The sequence below is a fragment of the Rhinichthys klamathensis genome, unplaced genomic scaffold (genome assembly GCF_029890125.1).
Source record: "Rhinichthys klamathensis goyatoka isolate OS25496 unplaced genomic scaffold, OSU_Roscu_1.1 h1tg000087l_1, whole genome shotgun sequence".
Lineage (NCBI taxonomy): Eukaryota > Metazoa > Chordata > Actinopteri > Cypriniformes > Leuciscidae > Rhinichthys > Rhinichthys klamathensis.
The window spans coordinates 1397744-1420357 of record NW_026606627.1 but is presented as its reverse complement, the minus strand read 5'-3'; the positions used below and the strand labels follow the sequence as shown (position 1 = coordinate 1420357).

General features: G+C 37.6%; 1 protein-coding gene across 1 annotated transcript in view; it reads left to right on the top strand.

The window, feature by feature from the left end:
* Window positions 1-21493, top strand: part of grik3 (glutamate ionotropic receptor kainate type subunit 3) — a 186502-nt gene extending 165009 nt beyond the window's left edge. The window contains exons 13-16 of the mRNA XM_056251631.1: window positions 8280-8497; window positions 15047-15272; window positions 16037-16287; window positions 21005-21493. Coding sequence (XP_056107606.1) covers window positions 8280-8497; window positions 15047-15272; window positions 16037-16287; window positions 21005-21439 — 1130 coding nt within the window. The 3' untranslated portion in view covers window positions 21440-21493. The remainder of the gene's footprint in view (window positions 1-8279; window positions 8498-15046; window positions 15273-16036; window positions 16288-21004) is intronic.
* Window positions 21494-22614: the final 1121 nt, after the last annotated feature.

Genomic DNA, 22614 nt, shown 5'->3' with positions numbered 1-22614 from the left:
TTAAAATGCATTATAATATTCACAGATTCCTTGTTACAACTGAAACTGGTTGTTTGTCGAGTTTTAATGCATCATACTTTCTAAAGGTGAATTATAATAGACCATAACTGTGGTTACAATTATATTTATGAGACCATACAATGCATTATAAGATGCATTACAAGGCCCAATTAAATACTTTTATAATGCATTATACATAAAGGCTTTAAGTAAAGTTTTACCGAGTCTAAAGAATCATTCGTATTTGTTCGCAATCTATGATTCGTTGTTGTTTGCAACCAGCCGAACTACAGTCACACACCTCACACACACCTCAGCGCTCCTGTGCCAGTAAGTGTGTAACATCAGGCCTTCTTTCCACCAGCGTTCGGGTCTCATCTGTTTTAACAGCCTGAAACATTATACAGGTTTACATTTTCCAGGAGTTGGGGCTTTATGTAGTTCAACAGTGTCCATAAAAGAAGATGAATAACCATATTTTTAATTACAATCACAGACTTACAGTCTTTCTGTACTTGAAAAAGAGCGAGTAAATAACCAGGATACTTGATACTGGGGAACTGAATAGATGTGTTGACCATGTTTAAGCCATTGGGTCACAAACAGACTGTATGATACAGTATTGGCCAAAAGTCTGATCTAGGAAAAATTTACATCTTCACTTTATTCAAATATGAATACACTTGTGTTAAAGATTGTGTAGGCATATTGTGTAGTTGTGCTTGGAGTCGATTGTTTTATTTGTGATAAAAATCCAAACAAATTGTGTGACATAATTTTTGTCCAGGCTATCATACAAAGAAATTATGAAAGCATGCAAAAACAAGAGAGAACGAAATATGAATGAATAATTACGTTGTAGTCAATGTTTGCTTTTTCAGCTTTTTGTTTTTATGCATTTTTTGCTTAGTAAAATAAAACTGTAACTGTGATTTGCCTTCTTTTTTTTAGCCAAATTGTCAGATAAATACCTAAACCAAGTTTACTATTATGTTCTTCCCTCATGTTTTAAACATTTTAATATTATCCTCATATTTTGATGGTTTAATCATACTTGTAGGGTCACTAATAACAAATATGCCCTTGTGACATCTCTTTTGGACACTAATGATGAAGATGAAAATAACTGTACATATTTATTATCAAGGGTATTTAAGAGATTTATCTTCTCATGTTTCTCTTGCTTATTTCTTCTATTTATGTGTTATTTCTTTGACACAAGCATAATCGGTAACACTTTATAATAACTGCATGCTATTAATCATTTGTTAAGCATGAGTAAACAGTTAATTCATCATTTATAAAGCATTAATAGACATTAATAAGCAGTTTATAAATACAGCTATAAACACTTTTTTTCTTGATTTATAAGCATATCTATAATGCGTTTAATAATTGTATTTTCATACTTTGTTAATGATCAATTAATAATTTCTAAATGAAGTATAGCATTATATATAAACCAGTTATTTAAGAGTTGTCAGTCATTCATAAGATCACTTAGAAAGTGTAAGTAAATGTAGTAAATACAGGTAGTAATAAAGCATTTAGTAGTGGTCAACTATTTTGTGAGCTAATCTAAAGTGAGGACTATTCATGCCTTGTAAAGGATTTATAAAGGAGATTTAAAGGCGCATCAATCTTGTAAACAGTAAAATGTAACAAACACAACACAGTGATACAGAACATAGAAATATTTAACAGCCTTTAAATCTCCTTTATAAATGCTTTACAAGGCATGAATAGTCCTCACTTTAGATGAGCTCACAAACATAGTTAACTGACCACTACTAAATGCTTTATAACTACCTGAATTAACCCTGAATTACAGCATAAATACATGTTGATAAAGCATTTATTAACACACTAAGTAACCGTCACTATATGTCTGAATAATAAGATGTATGAATGTACATTTAAATAGTTTATTAATCATTTACTTACACGTTCTAAGTAATCTTGTGAACCACTGAAAACTCTTAAATAACTGGTTTATAAAAAATGCAATTAATCATTTAGAAATAATAAATTGATCATTAATAAAGGATGAAAATACAATTATTAAAAAAATTATAGATATGCTTGTAAATCAAGAAGAAAGCATTTATGGCTGTATTTATAAACTGCTTATTAATGTCTATTAATGCTTTATGAATGATGAATTAACTGTTTACTCATGCTTAACTGATGATTATTAGCGTGTAGTTATTATAAAGTGTTACCGCATAAGCCAACTGCATCTACTTTTTCTCTCTCATCACGTTCGGTTAAGACTGAAATTCAGAAAGTATTTCAGTATGCCAGCCACAGTACCTACATTAAGAAAGCAAACTTAATATACAACAATGATTTATTTTCTTATTGTTTTCTGTCTCATTTCTTCTATTTATTGGACGCAAGCATAATCCAACTGCATCTTTTTATGGTCTTAATTGCATTTACTTTGAGTTTTTCTGTCTCATCACGTTCAGTTAAGACTGAAATTCACTCAAAGTATTTCAGTTCGCTGTTGGATATACATTGAGACGGAAAACTTTCAAGAATTGCCAACAAAACCAAAATCATGTGGTTCCAGTATTTTAGTCTTTTAATGGTCAACTTTTGAATAAGAAGTAATCTGAGATTTTATATCTCAACACAACACCAACGGGAATGACTCTCTCTCTCTCTCTCTCTCTCTCTCTCTCTCTCTCCTTAATGCCATTTTAAATATTGTCTTTGGCTCTGTGCTGAGCGCCACCTCACAGAATTAGATGGAGGAAGCTATTAAAGACACGCAGGGGTTGAAGCTGTTTTCACACCCCTCACAGGCACACATTAGCAAATGATACCCTCAAAACCAAACGGCATAATAAAGCATGCCAGGGAGCAATGAAATGTTTTACCTCATGTAAGGAGACGAATAGAAAAGACTCGTCCTGTGCCCACGGCGGTTCTTTACTCACGGGGAGTGCAAATCTGCTGCACTTTTCATTACGCATGCAATCTCCACTGAGATGATAGGCATGCGATACCTGTCGGTTTCAAACACACACTTCATGTATTGGTGTCCGGAGCCAATAGAAGTTCTCTCTAAGTCATGTGACGTACCATGTGTGTTTGTTTACTCACTAGGGTTGCATGAATGATTGAGGATTTACACTTTAGCTGCAATTTAGAGTCTAAAAACTGTTTTTTAAAAATGGTGTTACAAATAAGATAAAACTTTATTGCCGAAGATAGAAATTCAGTTTTATTGCAGCCAACTAAGACAGCAGGCACAGCTAGTGAAACACAAGATCACAATTCTCATTAACTAACTATAAACTAATAATTGTGCCTCAATAAACTCCTAATTACTGCTTATTAATAGTCAGTAAGGTAGTTGTTAAGTTTAGGTATTATAGGATTAAGGGATGTAGAATATGTTCATACTGAATAAGGCATTAATATGGGCTTTATAAGTACTAAAAAACAGCCAAAAATATGCATGATAATGAACAACTTCTTAGTGTGATTGGACCCTAAACTAATGTGTGGTAACACTTTATTTTAAGGTGCTTGTAATAAGCAGTAATTAACAGTTAATAAGACCTTATAAGATGCATATAAGATGCATATAAGCATTAACTACTTCATATAAGGGTTAATTAAAGGTCCAGGCCCTGAAGAGATCAGGGAAACTACTCCCTCTTGGGAAGGTCAATTTTTAAGGGACTGGGAGTTTGTGTTACCATTTATGTTTGTTCGGCTGTTCTAAAAGTGCAATGTATTGATACTTGAGAAATGTATTATTTAATTTAATTTATTTATTATCATTAGTTAATGCTTATATGCATCTTATAAGGTCTTATAAGTGTCTTATTAACTGTTAATTACTGCTTATTACAAGCACCTTAAAATAAAGTGTTACCAGATATGTATGTACTTGATGTAAATACTGTACAGTTGTGCTAAACTGATATAATTAAAGTCTTAGAACAACACATTTTGTACATAATGCACTTTAGTTGTCCAGAAATAGTGCTGAGGCTTAACTAAAGATATACTCAATTATATTTGATTGTACTAAAGTGGAACTATTGCAGGTATACTTAAATAGCTTGCATTTAAAGACTGATATTATACAAAGATCATAATAGTCTTACTAATAGTGATATTAAAACACATTTAGGCTTAATATTAATAAATGTGCATTGTGCAACAAAGAAGTACTCCAAATAAAGTGTAATTATAATATTTAAGTCTCAAGCAATATTCTAGTAAATATAATGGATTTGTAGAATGCTTAGTATGAAATAAATGTATTTTAAATACATTTTGGTGTAGGTTTTTTTTCACTAGGGACAAAATAAAACTGATCAGTAAAGACAATCTACGAAATCAGTATTTAAGGCCCCGTTTACACGAGAACGATTCCGGGTGAAAGCGTAAAAATATTTTATCGGATGTGCCTTTCGTTTACACGGCAACGGCGTTTTGGGGGCTTAAAACGCAAAAAAGTGAAACCACCCTCCAGAGTGGAAATCTTAAAAACGCTCCCGTCTAAACGGTAAAAACGCAAATCTGCTCACGGCGGCTCTCGTCGCGTCCGCGTTTACGTCACATGCATGCACCAGTACAGGAAAATAACAACCAACATGTCAGATTATTTCCATATACGTCAGACCTTTAAGTTGCCCTAGCAGCTCTGAAAAACGTACAAGAGTCTTTTCAGCAGTTGTACAAAATATTCTCAGATATTGGTGTTGTTGTGTGGCAGTGCTTCACATCGCCACCTAGCCGCCTGGAGTGCACACTACATCGAATTTCACACACTTTAGCGTCACCATATGCACGCGGATTCCCCAACCATAACGCTCGTCTAAACGCAGAATAAAAAGTGATAACGCAACGCCACTTTTGCGTTTTCTCTTCAGATCGTTTCCGTGTAAACATAGCCTAATATTTCACATGTGAGAGTTTACTTCCTAACATTTATCCAAATTTTTATTTTATTTTCTTATAACTTTTTTCTAGACAGCAATGAGATTACATGAAAAGAAAACAGAGACTGAATTAAACTCAAGACATCTGAAACTGTCCTAAGGTGGTTTTCTTATCCATATGGTCTGTCAGTGGTCTATCCTAAAGTTTGTTTAGGAAAAAACATTTGAGATTCATAATGAAACGCACAGTAACATCAATAAAATATTCATCTGGGAAGGATAATCCAAAAAGGAAATCCAATATTATTGTATCTAGAGTAAGACAACAGATAATACATGAGAACTAATAAAACCAGACACTAAACAATTGGCATGCGTACAAAATAAATGTTTCCACATGTCAGAAAATACCAGACAGTGTTTGTCTTAATTCTCTTCTCCGTTGTCATTTTCTGTCAAACATCAGTTCAGACGACGGGAAGCTCCTTCACGCTCGCGCTCAGCAGAAAAGCACATTTTTCATGTCTGTCCAAGACTGATTCAGGTTACACATGGCCCGCTCAACAAAAGCGGATGTTTCATTGTGCAAAATGCAGATTATTACATGAAAAATGTTCTGTTTGTGCGAGTCCTGAGCGTTCGGCTAGTTACGGACGACCAGCTAAACACAGGCTTCTCTCTTTACCTCTGACTGACTGCACACATGTTCATTTGGAGACCGCTGTGCTTTATCAGTTTTGCTCAGTCCTAATCTCGCACACATCTTTATTTCTTCTCCATGCGATTGTTTAAAACATTATTGCTTCAGCGAAGAGTATGAGGCTGAATACTGAGCACTCGCCGCTGGCGCTGCGCCGCTCGTGACTCTCCTCTTCTGCTCTTCTCCAGGAGGAGGTGGGAATGTTAAGTGCAGATAATTATTCTCATCGGGAGCCGCTTTGAGTTCGACCGGGCCGGTGTGTTTCAGTGCTTGTGAAGGAAATAGCAGGACAGGGAAAAGCAGGTCACCGTAATTAATGTGACTCTGAAGCAAACCCGCGGAGAATAGCCCACAGACCAACACACTTTGCCTTCGCTACTTTTACACGGCGATAAGCAGATGTTGAGCTTCAGCGTAATGCTGGGAATCTGTCGGCTGGTTGTTTGCCGGGACATCAGCATTTCTTTAATAGCTTCACACTGAAACATGATAAAGGAACATCTGAAAAAGCAAGGCCACAAAGCAAAGACCCGCTAGAGCCGGTTTGAGTCTGTGTGTCGTGGAAAAATGATTTTATTTAAATAATAATAAAAAAAAGCTTGTCAACTAAATTTGTATTTTAGCCAATACAGAGCTTAGTGAAGGTGACCTGTGTGTGTGTGTGTGTGTGTGTGTGTACTTGTACAACTATCTTTATGAGGACCGGTTTGAGTTTTAGACCATCAGAGTAGAGGCAAAGAGAGTAAAGTGAGGACATTTTGTCCACTCCTCAGAAACATAGAAGTACAAGAGTGTGTGTGTTCTCTCGTGCGTGCGTACGTGTGATTGAGCGTTTGTACGTGTGATTGAGTGTGTGTGTGTGTGTGCAGTTTTCCAGCTTCTCGTTGCACTGTTCACTGGCTCCCATCCTGAAGGAACTCTCTGTTTGTCCATCATTTCTGTGTTTGTTTGGTTTGAGTCTCTGTGTATTTGAGATGAGTTACAGGATGAACTGATAGTTTAGAGGAATAAAGGTTTGTCCAAGAAAATAAAAGAAATAGTATATTGTTGTACCATTTTGAACAGTATTTTTCTAAATCTTTATAATATATCTTTGTTTTAATAGAAACAATGTATTTAATTACTTACTACTGTTCCACATTTTGGGGTTGATACGATTCTTTTACTTTTAAATAATCCTCTTATGCTCACCAAAGCTGATAAAAAATTAATATTGTGAAAATTATTACAATTTAAAATAACTGTTTTCTATGTGAATCTATAGTAAAGTGTAATTTATTCCTGTGATCAAAGCTGAGTTTTCAGCATCATTACTCCAGTCTTCAGTGTCACATGATCCTTCAGAAATCACTCTAATATGAGGATTTGAAACAGTTATATATATATATATATATATTTTAAGGTTAAAGGATTAGTTCACTTTAAAAAAAAACTTTTGCTGATAATTTACTCACCCCCATGTCATCCAAAATGTCCATGTCTTTCTTTCTTCAGTCGAAAAGAAATTAAGGTTTTTGATGAAAACATTCCAGGATTTTTCTCCATATAATGCACTTTGCTGGGCACCAAACGGTTCAAGGTCCAAAAGACAGTTTCAGTGCAAACTGCAAACTGTTCAAAGGGCTTTAAACGACACCAGTCGATGAATAAGGGTCTTATCAAGCGAAACGATCGCTCATTTAAAAAAGAAATAACAAAGTTTAAGTTTTATAAGCTCAAATGCTCGCCTTTCTCTGTTCTGTGTGACTCTCCTATTCGAACTCGTTCATTTATTTTTAAATTTGTTTTTAGGTTTGTAATTTTGTGCGAAATACTTGTTTGTATTTTGCGACCATGTATTTTTTTTATGTGTTTTCTTATTTCCGCTTATGTAAAGCGCTCTGAGAATTAACTTTAAAAGCGCTATACAAAATAAAGTTATTATTATTATCAAAATGAACAAATCTTTTTTCGAGTCATTTGGTTCATTTAACGAACGAATTGACTCGGAAAAAGATTCGTTAATTTTGATGAACGAGTTCGAACAGGAGAGTTACACAGAACAGAGCAATTGAGCTTATAAAACTTAAACTTTGTTATTTCTTTTTTAAATGAGCGATCGTTTCGCTTGATAAGACCCTTATTCATCGTCTGGAATCGTTTAAAGCCATTTGAACAGTTTGCAGTTTGCACTGAAACTGTCTTTTGGACCTTGAACCGTTTGCTGCCCAGCAAAGTGCATTATATGGAGAAAAATCCTGGAATGTTTTCATCAAAAACCTTAATTTCTTTTCGACTGAAGAAAGAAAGACATGGACATCTTGGATGACATGGGGGTGAGTAAATTATCAGCAAAAGTTTTTTTAAAAGTGAACTAATCCTTTAAATATAAATTCATCAGAACAGCATTTATTTGATTTATTTTGTAGTTGTTGTTTGCAACAGTGCAAAAGTCTTTACTTTAACTTTTGATTAATTTAGTGCGTCATTGCAAGGTATTAATTTCTCTGAAAAAAAGGCTTTATCACCTGATTAATTGAGAGACCACATGGAATGGACAGTATGTGCAGGACCTTTGACGCATTGGCTCCACATTCCCAATTCTTATAAACACATATTAGCATAAAATGTAAGCACAAACTCTTGCTGTGTTTGTATGTAGTCAGTGGATGCTGCATTTACTCTGTGTGCAGGTTCAGAACTGATGCCTAAAGCTCTCTCGACTCGAATCATCGGAGGAATCTGGTGGTTCTTCACCCTCATCATCATCTCCTCCTACACAGCAAACCTGGCAGCGTTCCTCACCGTGGAGCGGATGGACTCGCCCGTGGACTCGGCCGATGATCTGGCCAAACAGACCAAAATAGAGTTCGGCGTCGTCAAAGATGGAGCCACCATGTCCTTCTTCAAGGTAACCCCCCCGAAACCATCATTGTTTAGCAATCACAAGACATGCTGTTTATTCTTCGTTGAGAACCACTGCTGAATGTTAACAGAAGATGTGTTTGAAAGAACTTTTCAAAAAAAGGAAGAACTTTTCTATTCTTGAGCAAGAGAGAGAGAGAGAGAGAGAGAGAGAGAGAGAGAGAGAGAGAGAGAGAGAGAGAGAGAGAGAGAGAGAGAGAGAGAGAGAGAGAAAATCAATACAAATTCACAAAAGCATTTTTTAAGCTCTTCCAGTTAGATCTTAATTCCCACTGTAAAAGCAAATTCTCCTGTGCTGTCACTTCTCTACCATGTTTGAAGTGTTCCTTCATAATGATTTTTTTTTATATTGTATTATTATTCCAAAAGTTTCAACTTTTGCCTGCAGGGTTTTGCTTCTTCACAGCTTTGAGTTTTGGCTCTGAGACGCTGCCGTGCCGAGCACAGAAAATACACCAGGTTTCTGAGCGACACGAAATCAAGCTGTCTTTAAACCAGTGATTGCATATTCATATCTTCTTTCAAAATATAGGCTGCTTTCGTGGTTTCTGCTGATGTCGTAATATCTTCGATTTCTATAAATAACCGTGTTCCAAAACATACATTAGCATTTTTTGTTTTGATTTATGTTTGAGTTCAAAATCTCTATCTCAAATGTCTATCAGTAGCTACTATTTTTACACTTCCAAAGCCTTGCTTTGACATTTAGTGTGCACAGTTCCTTTGATTATGTCCTTTTTGTCTCCTGAAGGATATGATTTCAGCATTAGAATGAAGATTACATAAACAGGTGTTTGCAATTACAATAGCAAGCTGTCGCTGAACACCTTCAGCTCTGCTTGTTTTCTGAGACTTCAGCTGTGGACCTGGAGCCACAAATCTTCATTTAACATGTGATCAAGAGCGCACACACTTGGTCATTTTCTTGGGTCACTTTAAATGTTTCATGGAATTGAGCCAACAATTATCCGTGATTAGCTACGGTTTCTTACGTGACCTCCTTTAAAAAACCATGAAATGCCATTTAAACCGAGTGCTAATCGTGATGTTAAAGTTTCATTATCTTGAGACTGCTAACTACACTCACACACACACACACACACACACACACACACATACACATACACCAGGGTTCTCAAGTCTCACGCATTGGCCGTGAGACACACGCAATTCAACCAGTTCACACGCTCACACGCCACACCGTGTATTTCTCACGCTGAAAAGGCAATGCCAACCAAGTTGTCCTGCCAGCTTTATATATAACGTTGTAGCTATACGAGCAGTGGTGGAGGAAGTACTGAATCTCAGTACTTAAGTAAAAGTACATATAACCAGAGACATATTTACTTTAGTGAAAGTAGAAGTACCACAATGACAACCCTACTTAAGTAAAAAGTACCTGATTTTAAATGTACTTTAAGTATTAAAAGTAAAAGTACTTGCATAACAATTTATTCTCTTAATGTCTATATTCTAATGAATAATAAAACAGTTAATCCTAACTCATTCAACCTAATACTCCTATTATGATGTTCAATATGATTTCTGTCACCATTTCTGAACAAGCTTGCAATTAGGCAATATACATCACATCAAGCTTAATGTGACCTGGTTTGGCTGTAAACGCGATTCATTTATGGCGTAATTCTGAACCTCTTGGCTTGCCATACTAATCCTAACCAATCGTAGAATACACACGCACCCCACATCACTACTAAACCTACCCTAACCTACCCCTGCGTATCCTATACACGTAAAAACAAATTTCCGCGTATAAATTGCACGATAAACACACTGCGTGCTATAAAGACGCATTTAGTGTGACCGGGTTGATATGGCAACCAAACTTCACTGGTGAGACAAACGTGCGACGAACGGACGGTCAGGATGACGTTTTGGCAGGGAAAACTGATCAGAAAATGTAACGAAAATGTAACAGAACGTTGTAGAAATGTAGTGGAGTAGAAAGTACAATTATTGCTGCAAAATGTAACGAAGTAAAAGTAATAAGTATGCACTATTGATTCTACTTAAGTAAAGTAAAGATACCTGAAAAATGTACTTAAGTAAAGTAACAAAGTATTTGTACTTCGTTACATTCCACCACTGTATACGAGGCGCAGGCACACAAAGTTAAGTTTCCTGCCGCCAGCACGTATCTCTCGGCCAGATTGCGTTCGTTATGGTGTGTTCACACCGAACACGAATTTTATTATTTGCGCGAGTAGATTACAAAGTCAATGCAAAGACGCGAATAGACGCATCATTCGCGCCGGGCGTTGCGAATGACGCGTATTGTGCGACGCGTTTGCCGCGAATGTCTTCCGCGCAAGTTGAAAAATTTGAACTCGAGCGAATGTTCAAGCGTCTAATTAGACGCGATAGACGCACACACACACCTTACTACTCTAATATGTCCATTTGTTCACAATGTCCCACACAATAAATCATTTTACCATTTCAACTAGACACATTCAAAATGCAAAAAGATTTGTTTTTCCAAACTGTTTGGAGCAATTTGTTATATTTTTGTAATTTTTGTAATTTTGAAATATAACATTAAAGAGCAGGCTATATTTGATGTGATGAATTGCTCTGTCATTTATCAGATTTACCAATTGTTATAATTTCAATTTGTGCTGGTTAATTATGAACAATGGGTAAAATTGGGGGGCAGGGATGGGCGGGGGCGGGGCTCCATTAGGGCTCCTCCCCTAACCGCATGTGATCTCACTCCAAGCTTTTGATAAAACTTGAGAACCCTGACATACACATACACACACACGCACACACACACACACAATTGGTTCCACTTCTAAATCAGAATATATTTCTTTACTGTAATTTCTGCAGATATAGTAAACTGTGCAGATATGTCTGTATCAGTAGAATAATGACCTACAGAAATTTGTAGTGTGCTTCGCGAGTTTCTACGGAGGAAACCCAACCCAGGCTCATTTGAAATACATGGCTTTGCCTACATTTCTGCCAAACTGCACAAATATAGCTATACATATTTCAGGTGAGGTTTCAGCTGAAATGAACACTACTGTTCTGTTTCAAATTATGAATACAGGGGCAAATAATCAAGACCGAATAAAACACTTTTTTATTTTTGCACAATACTAATTTACACTTTTATCATAGTGCATGATTTATAAAATAATACATTCTGACATTTGTATCACATAATCAGCTTCATATATTTGACTTTTCTAGTGTAGTAAACTTGCTCAGTCGCTCATCTTAATCTCACCATGAGTTTTGGACTTTTGGAGGAAAAAATGATGTTTTACTCACATAACATCGGTTAACGGGAACGCCACCATTTCACGATAGTTTTTTACCGTCATTAAGAAAATAGCGCAAAAGTTTTGTGGACGTCTGTAATGGAAACGCAGCTATTTATAACTCCTCTAGTGCACATGCCACATGAAGAGTGCAGTGAAATGTGCCTGGAACAACGTATTTTAGGTTTTGCAGAAATGTAGGCAGAGTCACATATCTCCAAAGAGCCTCTTTTGCAACCTCGTATCCCACAATGCAATGTGCTCAACTTGACCCGTGTAAAGAAATGAACCAGACACATTTTTTTCAACACATTTTCTAGACTTATTATGTAAAGGTGCAGTGTGTAATGTACATTACACACTGCACCTTTAAATAATGAGTCTAGAAAATGTGTTGAAAAAAATGTGTCTGGTTCATTTCTAGTGGTGAGGTTACGAATTGCAACCAACAAAAGTTACGGTGGCCGACAGGAAATGATGTCGTCGTCTGAGACTGTAGAGAGTAGCAAGTTAAGCAATGAGGTTTCTTTACAAGGATAAATTAAGAAATTATATTTACTTAATTATTAAGTAAAATGATATGCAAATATTATTATTACTTGTTCATCAGTGTGTCAGTGTTTTATTCGCTGACTTTAGCAGCTTCAACATAGTGACGAAGCGCGTTTGTCCGTTTAGGGCCACCGTAGAAATGCCTCATTCTAAGCTAATACAAACATAACGGTTCATTATGTAAGGTCTTTACACACCACTGAAAACATACAAAGATATAATTGTCAGTTTGTACTGAAAAGTATCCAGCAGGAAGTAGGCTAGCGTTCACGTACAGTAAAACGAGCACAGCTGTGGAGAAAGCAGGATAATAACTGCCATAATCCAGTGTACACAGTGACTGTTTAATCTAGGAAGTGTCAGCTGTATCACTCCAGTCGCTTATTCATTCTTGTGCAGTCCAACGTTGAAGCCAATTCCCAGCCACTTTCAATTATATTGAGAGACACCAGGGAAAATAGCGTTTGAAGGGGGAGGAACAATAACAGGTGCTCAAGGTTAAGAGAAGAGCGCCAGCGCCAGCACACCGTAGTGTGACGCTGGAGAGTGTCACTGTAATGGAGACGAGCAAAATCTCCGGGATGTCTAGTGTTGCTGTCAACTGGACCTACAGCAGTTTCTGCTCTACTAATGCGGTTACAGCAAAACACATTTGTGTAAATTTGTCATTTTGTTCAAAAGAAGTAGGGAGGTTGAATAAAAACATTTCAGTTAGTCTTATGAAATGACATAGTATGCGATTGTATACATTTTTGGATTCAAATTAGCACGCAGATTCAGTTTTGCAAAGGTTATTTTGCACAAAATAAGCACAGGGACAATTGTTTCTGCTTGATCAGTGAGCATTTTTATCCGAAGCAACACGTAGTACATGTATTGAAAGTTCAGTCCTGGAGTATCCTGAGGTTAAATGTCTTGATCAAGGGCATGAAGCTTGTGAATCTATCTCGTTGTGTAGCGTCATCCTTTCAGATATTAGCCTGGATCTTAAACTGCTGTCACACCACACTATTCATCAACATCAACTCCAAATACATACTTATACATTCAATTATCAGCAGTTTACAGCTGAAATAAACACTTGTGACAGTAAACAAATAGCAAATTGTATTCGATTAACTAGCAAATTATCAATAATGAAATACTTTTTTTTGCACAATATTATGTTCTGACCTCAAAACACTTTTACCATAGTACATGATTTGTAAACTAATACACTTTGATGTTTGCATCTCATAATCAGCTCATATGTGTGGCTTTTCTGATGTAGTTAACTTGCTCAGTCGCTCACATGATAGAGCAGTGCACTCGTGATGCAAAGGGAGTCACGACACTCGATAAAACGATTAAAAGACTTAAATGACATGGTTGCTTCAGCAAATGTATTATTATCATGTTTGCTTTTGTTAACATAATTGGTTAGGTTTAGGTGGGGTTCATTCTTGCTTTCACCACAGAATGAAAAAATTAAACGGTGAAACTGTGAATTGTGTTATAAAGTCAGAATTGCGAGAATAAAAGTCCGAATTGTGAGTTGACTTTATAACTCGTAATTGTGAAATTAATCTTTTAATATGTTTAAATTCTGTGGCAACAACAAGCTTCCCAAGGGGAAAATACAATGCTTTAAACAAAACAGATTTGATTCAAAGCAGCTTCACAGTGACAAATCAGTACAAACGTCATCAAATAATTAAATGTTTGGGTAACACTTTACTTGAAGGGGTGTACATAAGACTGACATGACACCTTCATAACCATGACATGACATATGTCATGAATATGAAATAGGGTTTATGCATGTTTATGACAACTGTCATTAAGTGTCTTTCGCTCAATTATGACATTTTGAATGCAAATATGACATTGTTTAAGATGTCTTTGTTATGACACCTTGACATAAACCATAACATCATAACCTGTCAGTGTCTTTGTCATGACAACTTGACATTAAATTAAGTTAAACTGTCATGTGGTTGGTTTTGACATTGGCTGTCATAAGGCCATTATAACTGTGTCATGAATATTTTTCGTGACCTCAACTACAGTGGTACAAATTGAATTTGTCATTCAACAGTTATAATGGCCTCATGACAGCCAATGTCAAAACCAACCACATGACATTTAATGTAATGTTAACCAATAAAGCTAAGTGGTTTCTTAAGTTTGATAATTAATCTGCTATGTCATGTTTATGACAGGTTGTGTTGTAGTAATGTCAAGTTGTCATGACAAAGACACTGACAGGTTATGATGTATTGGTTTATGTCAAGGTGTCATAACAAAGACATCTCAAACAATGTCATATTTGCATTAAAAATGTCATAATTGAGCGAATGACACTTAATGACAGTTGTCATAAACATGCATAAAACTTCCTTCATATTCATAACATGTGTCATGTCATGATTATGAAGGTGTCATGTTAGTCTTATGCACACCCCTTCAAGTAAAGTGTTACCCCTGCTTGCTCTAAAGCAGCTCAATAGTGTCTTTATTCAGCTCAATTCAGTTCAGTGTTGATTCAGTTCAGTTTAATAACTGTCTAAAGTTGTGTAATTCAGCTATAAGCATCACTATTGAAGACAATAGTGTTGTGTGTATATACAGTATATTGTACGGACCAGCAAACCAGAGTGATTTCCAAAAATGCTACTTCAGATTACTGAAAAAATGCTGCTTCTCTCTTTCAGAAATCCAGAGTGTCTACATTTGAGAAGATGTGGGCTTTCATGAGCAGCAGACAGAGCACATCGTTCGTCAAGTCCATTGAAGACGGGATTCAGAGAGTGTTAAAGTCCGACTACGCTCTGCTTATGGAGTCGACCACCATTGAGTACGTGACGCGCAGAAACTGCAACCTCACGCAGGTCGGCGGCATCATCGACAGCAAAGGTTACGGCATCGGCACCCCGAAAGGTAGAACCACCGTTAATGCACCAACTGTTCTGATCCTGGACGCGGACGAGCCACAAGATAAACAGTTGTAATATGCTAATGCATGCTGACCTCTACTTTCTAGCCTACACGATTAGGAATATATCTCTTGGTGGAAGAATTATTGTCTGTAGTTTGATTTATATGTAAGGAGAAATATACCTATATATAGACATATTTTGGGGACAAATTTGAACCCAGAAGTGAGCTTAATATGACAGAACCTCTAAGGGACATCCTTATGTTTCTGAACCTAATGACATTTCATTTCAGGATTGAACTTCATTCAAGTTTGTTATAAATGACTGGATAGTTTCCATGTCTTTCACATTGTTTAAGTGAAGTTCTATCCACCTTCATTGATATGCATGTGAATGTTGAAGTTTGGTGGATCTGACCTGTGAATATGCAAAGCACGACATTTGATCAATAGATGATGTAAATATCCTATACTGACCTCTTAGCTGAATTCATAAGACTTAAAAGCTGCATAGTTTGCAGTGTTGAAGTAATGTTATATGGCTAAAGCCTAGTGTGACAGGAACTGTACAGAATTCATAAAAAACTGAGCGTGAAATAGAGTAGATTACACAGTGTGTGTGTGTGTGTTAAACGCATTGTTGAAACGCCTCTCCTTTCAAGCATGGAGTTGGTGTCAGAATGTTAAAGCATTCTTGTTTAATTGCAGTTTTCTCAGTACTTGATATTCCAATGAAGAGATTGGTTCATGAATGACTTTATTCCAGGCTCGCCGTACAGGGATAAAATCACGATCGCTATCCTGGGTATCCTGGAAGATGGGCGTCTGCACATGCTGAAGGAGAAGTGGTGGAGCGACAGCAACTGTCTGGAGGACGAGCGCTATGAGACCGGTCCCATGGGCATCCAGAACCTGGGCGGCATCTTCATCGTGCTGGCATCTGGGCTGGTGCTGTCCGTGTTCGTGGCGATAGGAGAGTTCATCTACAAACTGAGGAAAACTACAGAGCGCGAACAGGTGAGATGGACTGGAAGTGGAAACTGTAATGTCATTGACTAATAAAGGGGAAAAGAAATTGAACACTAAAGGTCCTTGCACGCTGAGTCCGAAATCTTCGCACGTTAATAAATAAATACGACCTTGCGTCGTGCCAATTATGTTGACACACTGCCTCCGAAACTTTTGTCCGTCTTAATTTTTTTGGGGGATCGGGTTCAATTTTCTGCATCAATTTTCTTATCCGTATCAAGCATTTTAGGAGGTGTTTTGACATTTCAGAGCCACCGTACAAGCGAACGCCAAAATCCAGAACTGTTCAGGATCAACTGGTTCATAGAAATTGCTGGTCTTGTTTTTAATATGTGGCTCCAGTATCGCTAGCAAAGCATCAAACTGAGCCGCTGACATCCTGAAGTAAACTTTGAATCTCTCTCGGGAACTCTCCTTCCTCTCTACCCAATATCAGTACCCAATATTTCCTCTTTCTTTTTCTCTTTTTAAGAAGAGAGAGAGGACAACTAAATCATCCTCACTGCTTGAAGACTCCATTTTGCATTGATTTGAGGGGGGGGGGGGGGGGTTGCAACAGATTAATTAATACGCATCAGACTCAGTGTGCAAGGTTTTTGTGCGTGATGAATTTTTAGGATGACCCTTGTAACGTATATACTTTTTGTATTCCTGGGTCCGTTTGAACCTGGTGGAACGTAAGCTTTTAAAACAGTCATGACATAATATTTCACTATACTGTGGAGATGCCGAGTCAGCATCGTCAACTTCATCTTTGCAGCCAACACTGACTCAGAAAACACTAGTTTATTAATACATATTAAAAATATTAAAAATATATTTTTTCAACAAATTCATAACTTTTGCCAGTGATTTGAGGCAAGCTTTATACGTGCGCTCGAGTGCGGAATAGGCTCTATTACACACATACTATATATTTAAGTAACTAGATTAATTAGGGCCCAAGCCTTGAAAAGGCGAAGGCCCTATTGTTTTCCTTAAAGGGGTGGTTCGGAATTTTGGACATCGGGCCTCATTTACAAGTTAGCTTGTGTGTTATTTATCAGTGGAGACAGTTTTCGAAAATGTTCACCCAGTCCTTCCAGTTGCATAGTTCGCCGGTGCTAGGCTAGCGCGAGTCAATGGTATCGGTTAGCCTACCATTAAAACAGTTTTACCCACTCCACAGTTCACCAAAAGCACATCAATTATAATGCCAGACTATCAATGTAAATGTCTGTTGAGAGAATAATGTTAGAAATCAAACTACCCGTTCATCGCATTGCAATAGTTATACTCTGTTCCCTGTATTTATCAGCATAGTCTACAGCAGCGGCGGAGTGATATTAAGTTACCTAGGCAACCGAGAGAGCCGGTCCACATGACAATCTCGCAAGTGTATTTACCTGCCGCTGACACATGTCATCACTACAGAAACAGAGTTTATTTCAAGAATAAAGCAACAAGACATATGATTATGGCCACGTTTGAAAGCCATGACAATGTTTCGGACTTTGAAGACGATGAAGATGAGGAATATGTGTTATTCAACTAACCATACATGTATGAGCCGGAATACACGGTGTCGATCTATCAGTTATGAACGAGTACCTTCATTAGCTAGCTAACGTTAGAGTAGCCTAACAAAAGTTATTACCTGTTCATCTGTAGCTGTTGGTGAATCCGGAAAGACGGCTGGAACTGCATTCCAACTCAGTGACTTGTTATCGTTTCAATCACTTTGTACAAAGTCGTCTGATCTAAAATGATCGCTACAAATTCGGGCCTTTAGTAAGGCAAGGCAAGGCAAGGCAAGTTTATTTATATAGCACATTTCATACACAAGTGCTTTACATAGAAGAAATTAAAAAATCAAAAGAAATAACAATAATTAAAACAGTTTAGAAAAAAGAAATTAAAATAATCAAAAGAAATAAGAATAATAAAAAAAAATAAAATAAAAAAAAAACTATATATAATACAGTACAAACAGTCGGACGAACAGTGGCACAGTGTTCATTCAGTAAATGCATAGCTAAACAGATGTGTTTTGAGTCTGGATTTGAAAGTGACTACTGTAGGAGCACATCTGATCTCTTCTGGAAGCTGGTTCCAGCTGCGGCTGGCATAATAGCTAAAAGCAGACTCTCCTTGCTTAGAGCGAACCCTTGGTATTTCTAGCTGATGTGATCCTAATGATCTGAGTGATCTGTTAGGTTTATATTCAGTGAGCATATCTGCAATGTATTTGGGTCCTGGGCCATTAAATGATTTATATTTATATTTATTTATATCATTATATCAGGGCCGAGCTGAAGCTGGTACCCGGGCGTGGCAGGGGGGCTCGACAGCGCCCCCCTGGAACGGGGTTTGAACACATATTGCGGTGCCACCGGCTTGGGCCCGTAATCGCTGCTCGCAGCTATATTTTAAACTTGCGATTAGTCGAATAATGGCTTAAATAAACGACTACTAGTTGACCAGAATAATCTTTAGTCAGGGCCAGCCCATATATTTTTCAAATAAACCACATTGTATCTGATCAAATCTTTTCATTAATGAATGAATGTGAATTTTCTTTGGAAATTTTTAAAGTTGAGAATGTTACTGTGTTTTTATAATGCTATTATTAAATTTACTAACTTTTTATTATTAAAAATGTAGAATTTCTTTAAATTAAAAAAAAATTACAAGAGTGATGCAAGACAAATATATATATATGTTTTATAAATATTTATGAGACATTTTATCTGAATAGTTATAAGAACATATAATTTGAGAATTACCAATATAAACTATGGATTTTTTATTTATTTTTTGTCTACCTTTTCACTACCGGCATTCACTACCGTCAAAACAGACCCGAATGCGATGAGAGGGTTAAGACATCAGACTTGAAACTGCAATGCTCTATCAATCACGCAGGACTGAACATCATGCGATGTCCTATAAAACCTCCCACATTAGCCCAGCAACTGCTAAAACGCCAGAGCAATCACCCAGAAGACCCTAGCGAATGCCTAGCGAGGCCTTGTACCGTTACACGTACAGAGTAACAGATTTTAGACATGCTGAGATGAAGACGTTCAGCACGCTGACTAAAGCTGAGCGTTCATTCACACCTGATAACATCACAGAATGGATCTGCTAAATGAGAGAAGAGATGAATAACCGATCGAACATCAAAAAGCATAGCAAGCAAATCGCAAATCACTTCCTTTTTATGTAGACACATCTCGCTGATAAGATGCCAGTGCTGGAGGTTGACATTTAAACCACTTTGATCATGTATTTGAGTGTAAAAGCACGCTCTAAAATGAGAATATTTTTATCACATCCCACCTCAAAATGCATTATGTTCCTTACTGAACTGGAACAATGTGTTATTTTTCCACACATGTTGGAAGTTATTTTAAGGATTGTTTTTGGTCTCGTTTAGAAGTAGCTATCATATAATTTTGCTTGTCAAAAAAAGAAAACACATTGAACACTGAAAGACGTAAAAAGGCAACAATATCAAACTATTGCTTTGCTAAGATCTGTTTTATTGCATATACACTACAGTTGTAAAGTTTGCGGGGCTTTTTTTTGGGGGGGAAAAAAACCTATATTTCTGATGGATCACGTGACACTGAAGATGGTAGTAATGATGCCGAAAATTCAGCTTTCATCACAGGAATAAATAACATTTTAAAATATATTCACATAGAAAACAGTTCATTTAAAGGGGTGGTTAACTAGAGTGAAATAAAGTGAAATCATAATCAGTGTGTAATGTTGCTGTTTGAGCATAAACAACATCTGCACAGTTATGACGCTCAAAGCAAAGGGAGATATTTGCTTTTACAGAAACCGCTTTTTAAGGACTACAACAAACGGCTGGTAGGAACTACAATGAGCTTCTTCACGGGTTAGTGACATCACAAACCCTAAAATTTACATACCCTCGGGGTAATCTATGATTTATAGATTATCATGGCACAATATGCTAATCAATGACTTGAAGATCGTTAACTCCACATCAGCTACATCAATTCATCAACTAACCTTTCAGAAATGTCCTGTTCTATTCTACGTTGTCACTTCTTCTTGAGTCTCTCCATCTTTGTCCGACTCGGGTTTGAACATAAAAGGCTACAAGTTGTAGAAATTTTCAGTGCGTGCGTGTGTGTGTGTGTGTGTGTCTGATCACCACACACACACACACACACACACACACACGCGCACTGAACATTTCTAAAACTTTCAACACACACACAAGCTCTTTATGCTCCGCTCTCTGTGCTGGGAGCAGCAGCTCATTTGCATTTAAAGGGACACACACAAAAACAGAGCATTTTCGCTCACCCTCAAAAAGTGACAATTTTAACATGCTATAAAAATATATATCTGTGAGGTATTTTCAGCTAAACCTTCACTTACACACTCTGGGGACATCAGAGACGTATTTTACATCTTGTGAAAAGGGCATTATAGGACCCCTTTAAATTGTAATAATAGTTCAGAATATTCCAGTTTATACTGTATTTCTGGGGGAAAACGCAGCCTTGGTGAAACCTTGGTGGCGTGAGACTTTGAATATTTTTAATTTGCTGACACACTCCTAGCTTCCGTCCCTACAGTTAGCACCAAAATGTCTTCCTCAGCTAATGAACGTGAAAGTACTTACTTCCTCTTTTCTTGTTATCCCTCCCACCCCACCATGTCCCTTTTTTTTGATCAAGAGGTCTTTCTGCAGTGCGGTGACGGACGAGATCAGACTGTCGTTCACGTGCGAGAGACGGGTGAAACTCAAGCCCCCCCGCCAGCACCCGCCACCAGCCTCGCTGAAGACAGACGCGGTGATCAACATGCACTCCTTCAACGCCCGTCGCCTGCCAGGACAGGACAACATGAGCCGCAGCACCGCAACGACGCCCGTGTTTCCATGACTTGCCTGGGCGACGGCCAACTGAGGCACGTCCCCGGAGCCGTGCCGGAGAGCAGGGACTACGGCTCCGAGATGATCACGGCATTCACCATCAACCGCAGAGACATCCGACACCACATGGCCAGTCAGAACGGTGGCAGTAGCAGCAAACCAGTTAGTGACCACATCCTCAAACCAATGTATCCCACAATGCCATTGCGAGAGGGAGGCCGATCCGTATCCTTCCTGTGAGAACGAACCACGTCTAGCCAAACTAACCGAGTCTGATGTTTACAAACGGCACTCGAAGGACCCGAAGGAGAAGCCCCCCTCCCCCCACCCTCCCCCGATCAAACGAAAACGTGGAAACGAGTGAAAACGTGGAAACGAGTGAAAACCTGGAAACGAGTGAAAATGTGGAAACGAGGCTTTTTTTGAGCATGGCAATAAACGAACAGACGCGAATGGGAGTCGTTTTCGTAGAGTATCATTTATAGCACATCAAGTTAATTTCAAAGAGTTTCTGTGGGGGTGCAAAACAAACGTCTCTGTGAATGCGATGTACAATACAGGTATGCGTCAGACTGTAGGACCGGTTTAGTTTAATACCGCAGCAGTCATGTGACCTGCTAGACTAGTAGAAACCCTTAGACTGCGAGTTTAGAGAGTGCAGACGAACATCCTTTGCTCACGGAAATGCATAAACAAACAGGGTTGATTTCATTCAAGTCACCGAAACGAATTGACAAATGAGTAACAACTGCACGGCAGTTTTGAGCAAGACTTGTGGCCATTTTGATTTATTTGTGCTTCATTCATTGCCGGCAGATGTTTTTTTGTCTTTTTTTACACAGCGAGATCTAATGGTAATGACGGATAAACACAAGAGTTGCCAAAGATCTGTCGTCCAAATGGATTTCGACACTTGAAACGCAGCTTGCCCTACAGACAAGAGAGCGAGTGACACATTTGTTAAATGAGTTATTCCTGAGAACCACAGCCTTCGTATCAAGAATACTCACTTCACATGATACGTACAGAGGATTCAACACTAAATGCACAGCTTACCATATATGAAGAGCTTATGAAGGAAACCGTTTTAAGACATACATGAGTGAGAATGTCTCTCGCCGTGTATCTATTCAGCTACGACTATATTGGCTTTTGCCATCAGCATCTGCTATGTCAACTTGTGGAAGTACAGAGTTTAGATGGTGTGGCCTTCGTCAAAACATTAAATCAGAAAACATCTCTGTGTTTTATTTATTTATTATTATCATTTCATCTTCCACTCTTGTTGTTGTCAGGTTTATTTACCCAAACTGAAAATCACCCACATATAGTTTCAAAACCTGTGATATTTTGTCTTCCCTGACACACAAAATCCGATGTTAGGCAGAATGTCCAAGCTGCACTTTGTTTTCCAT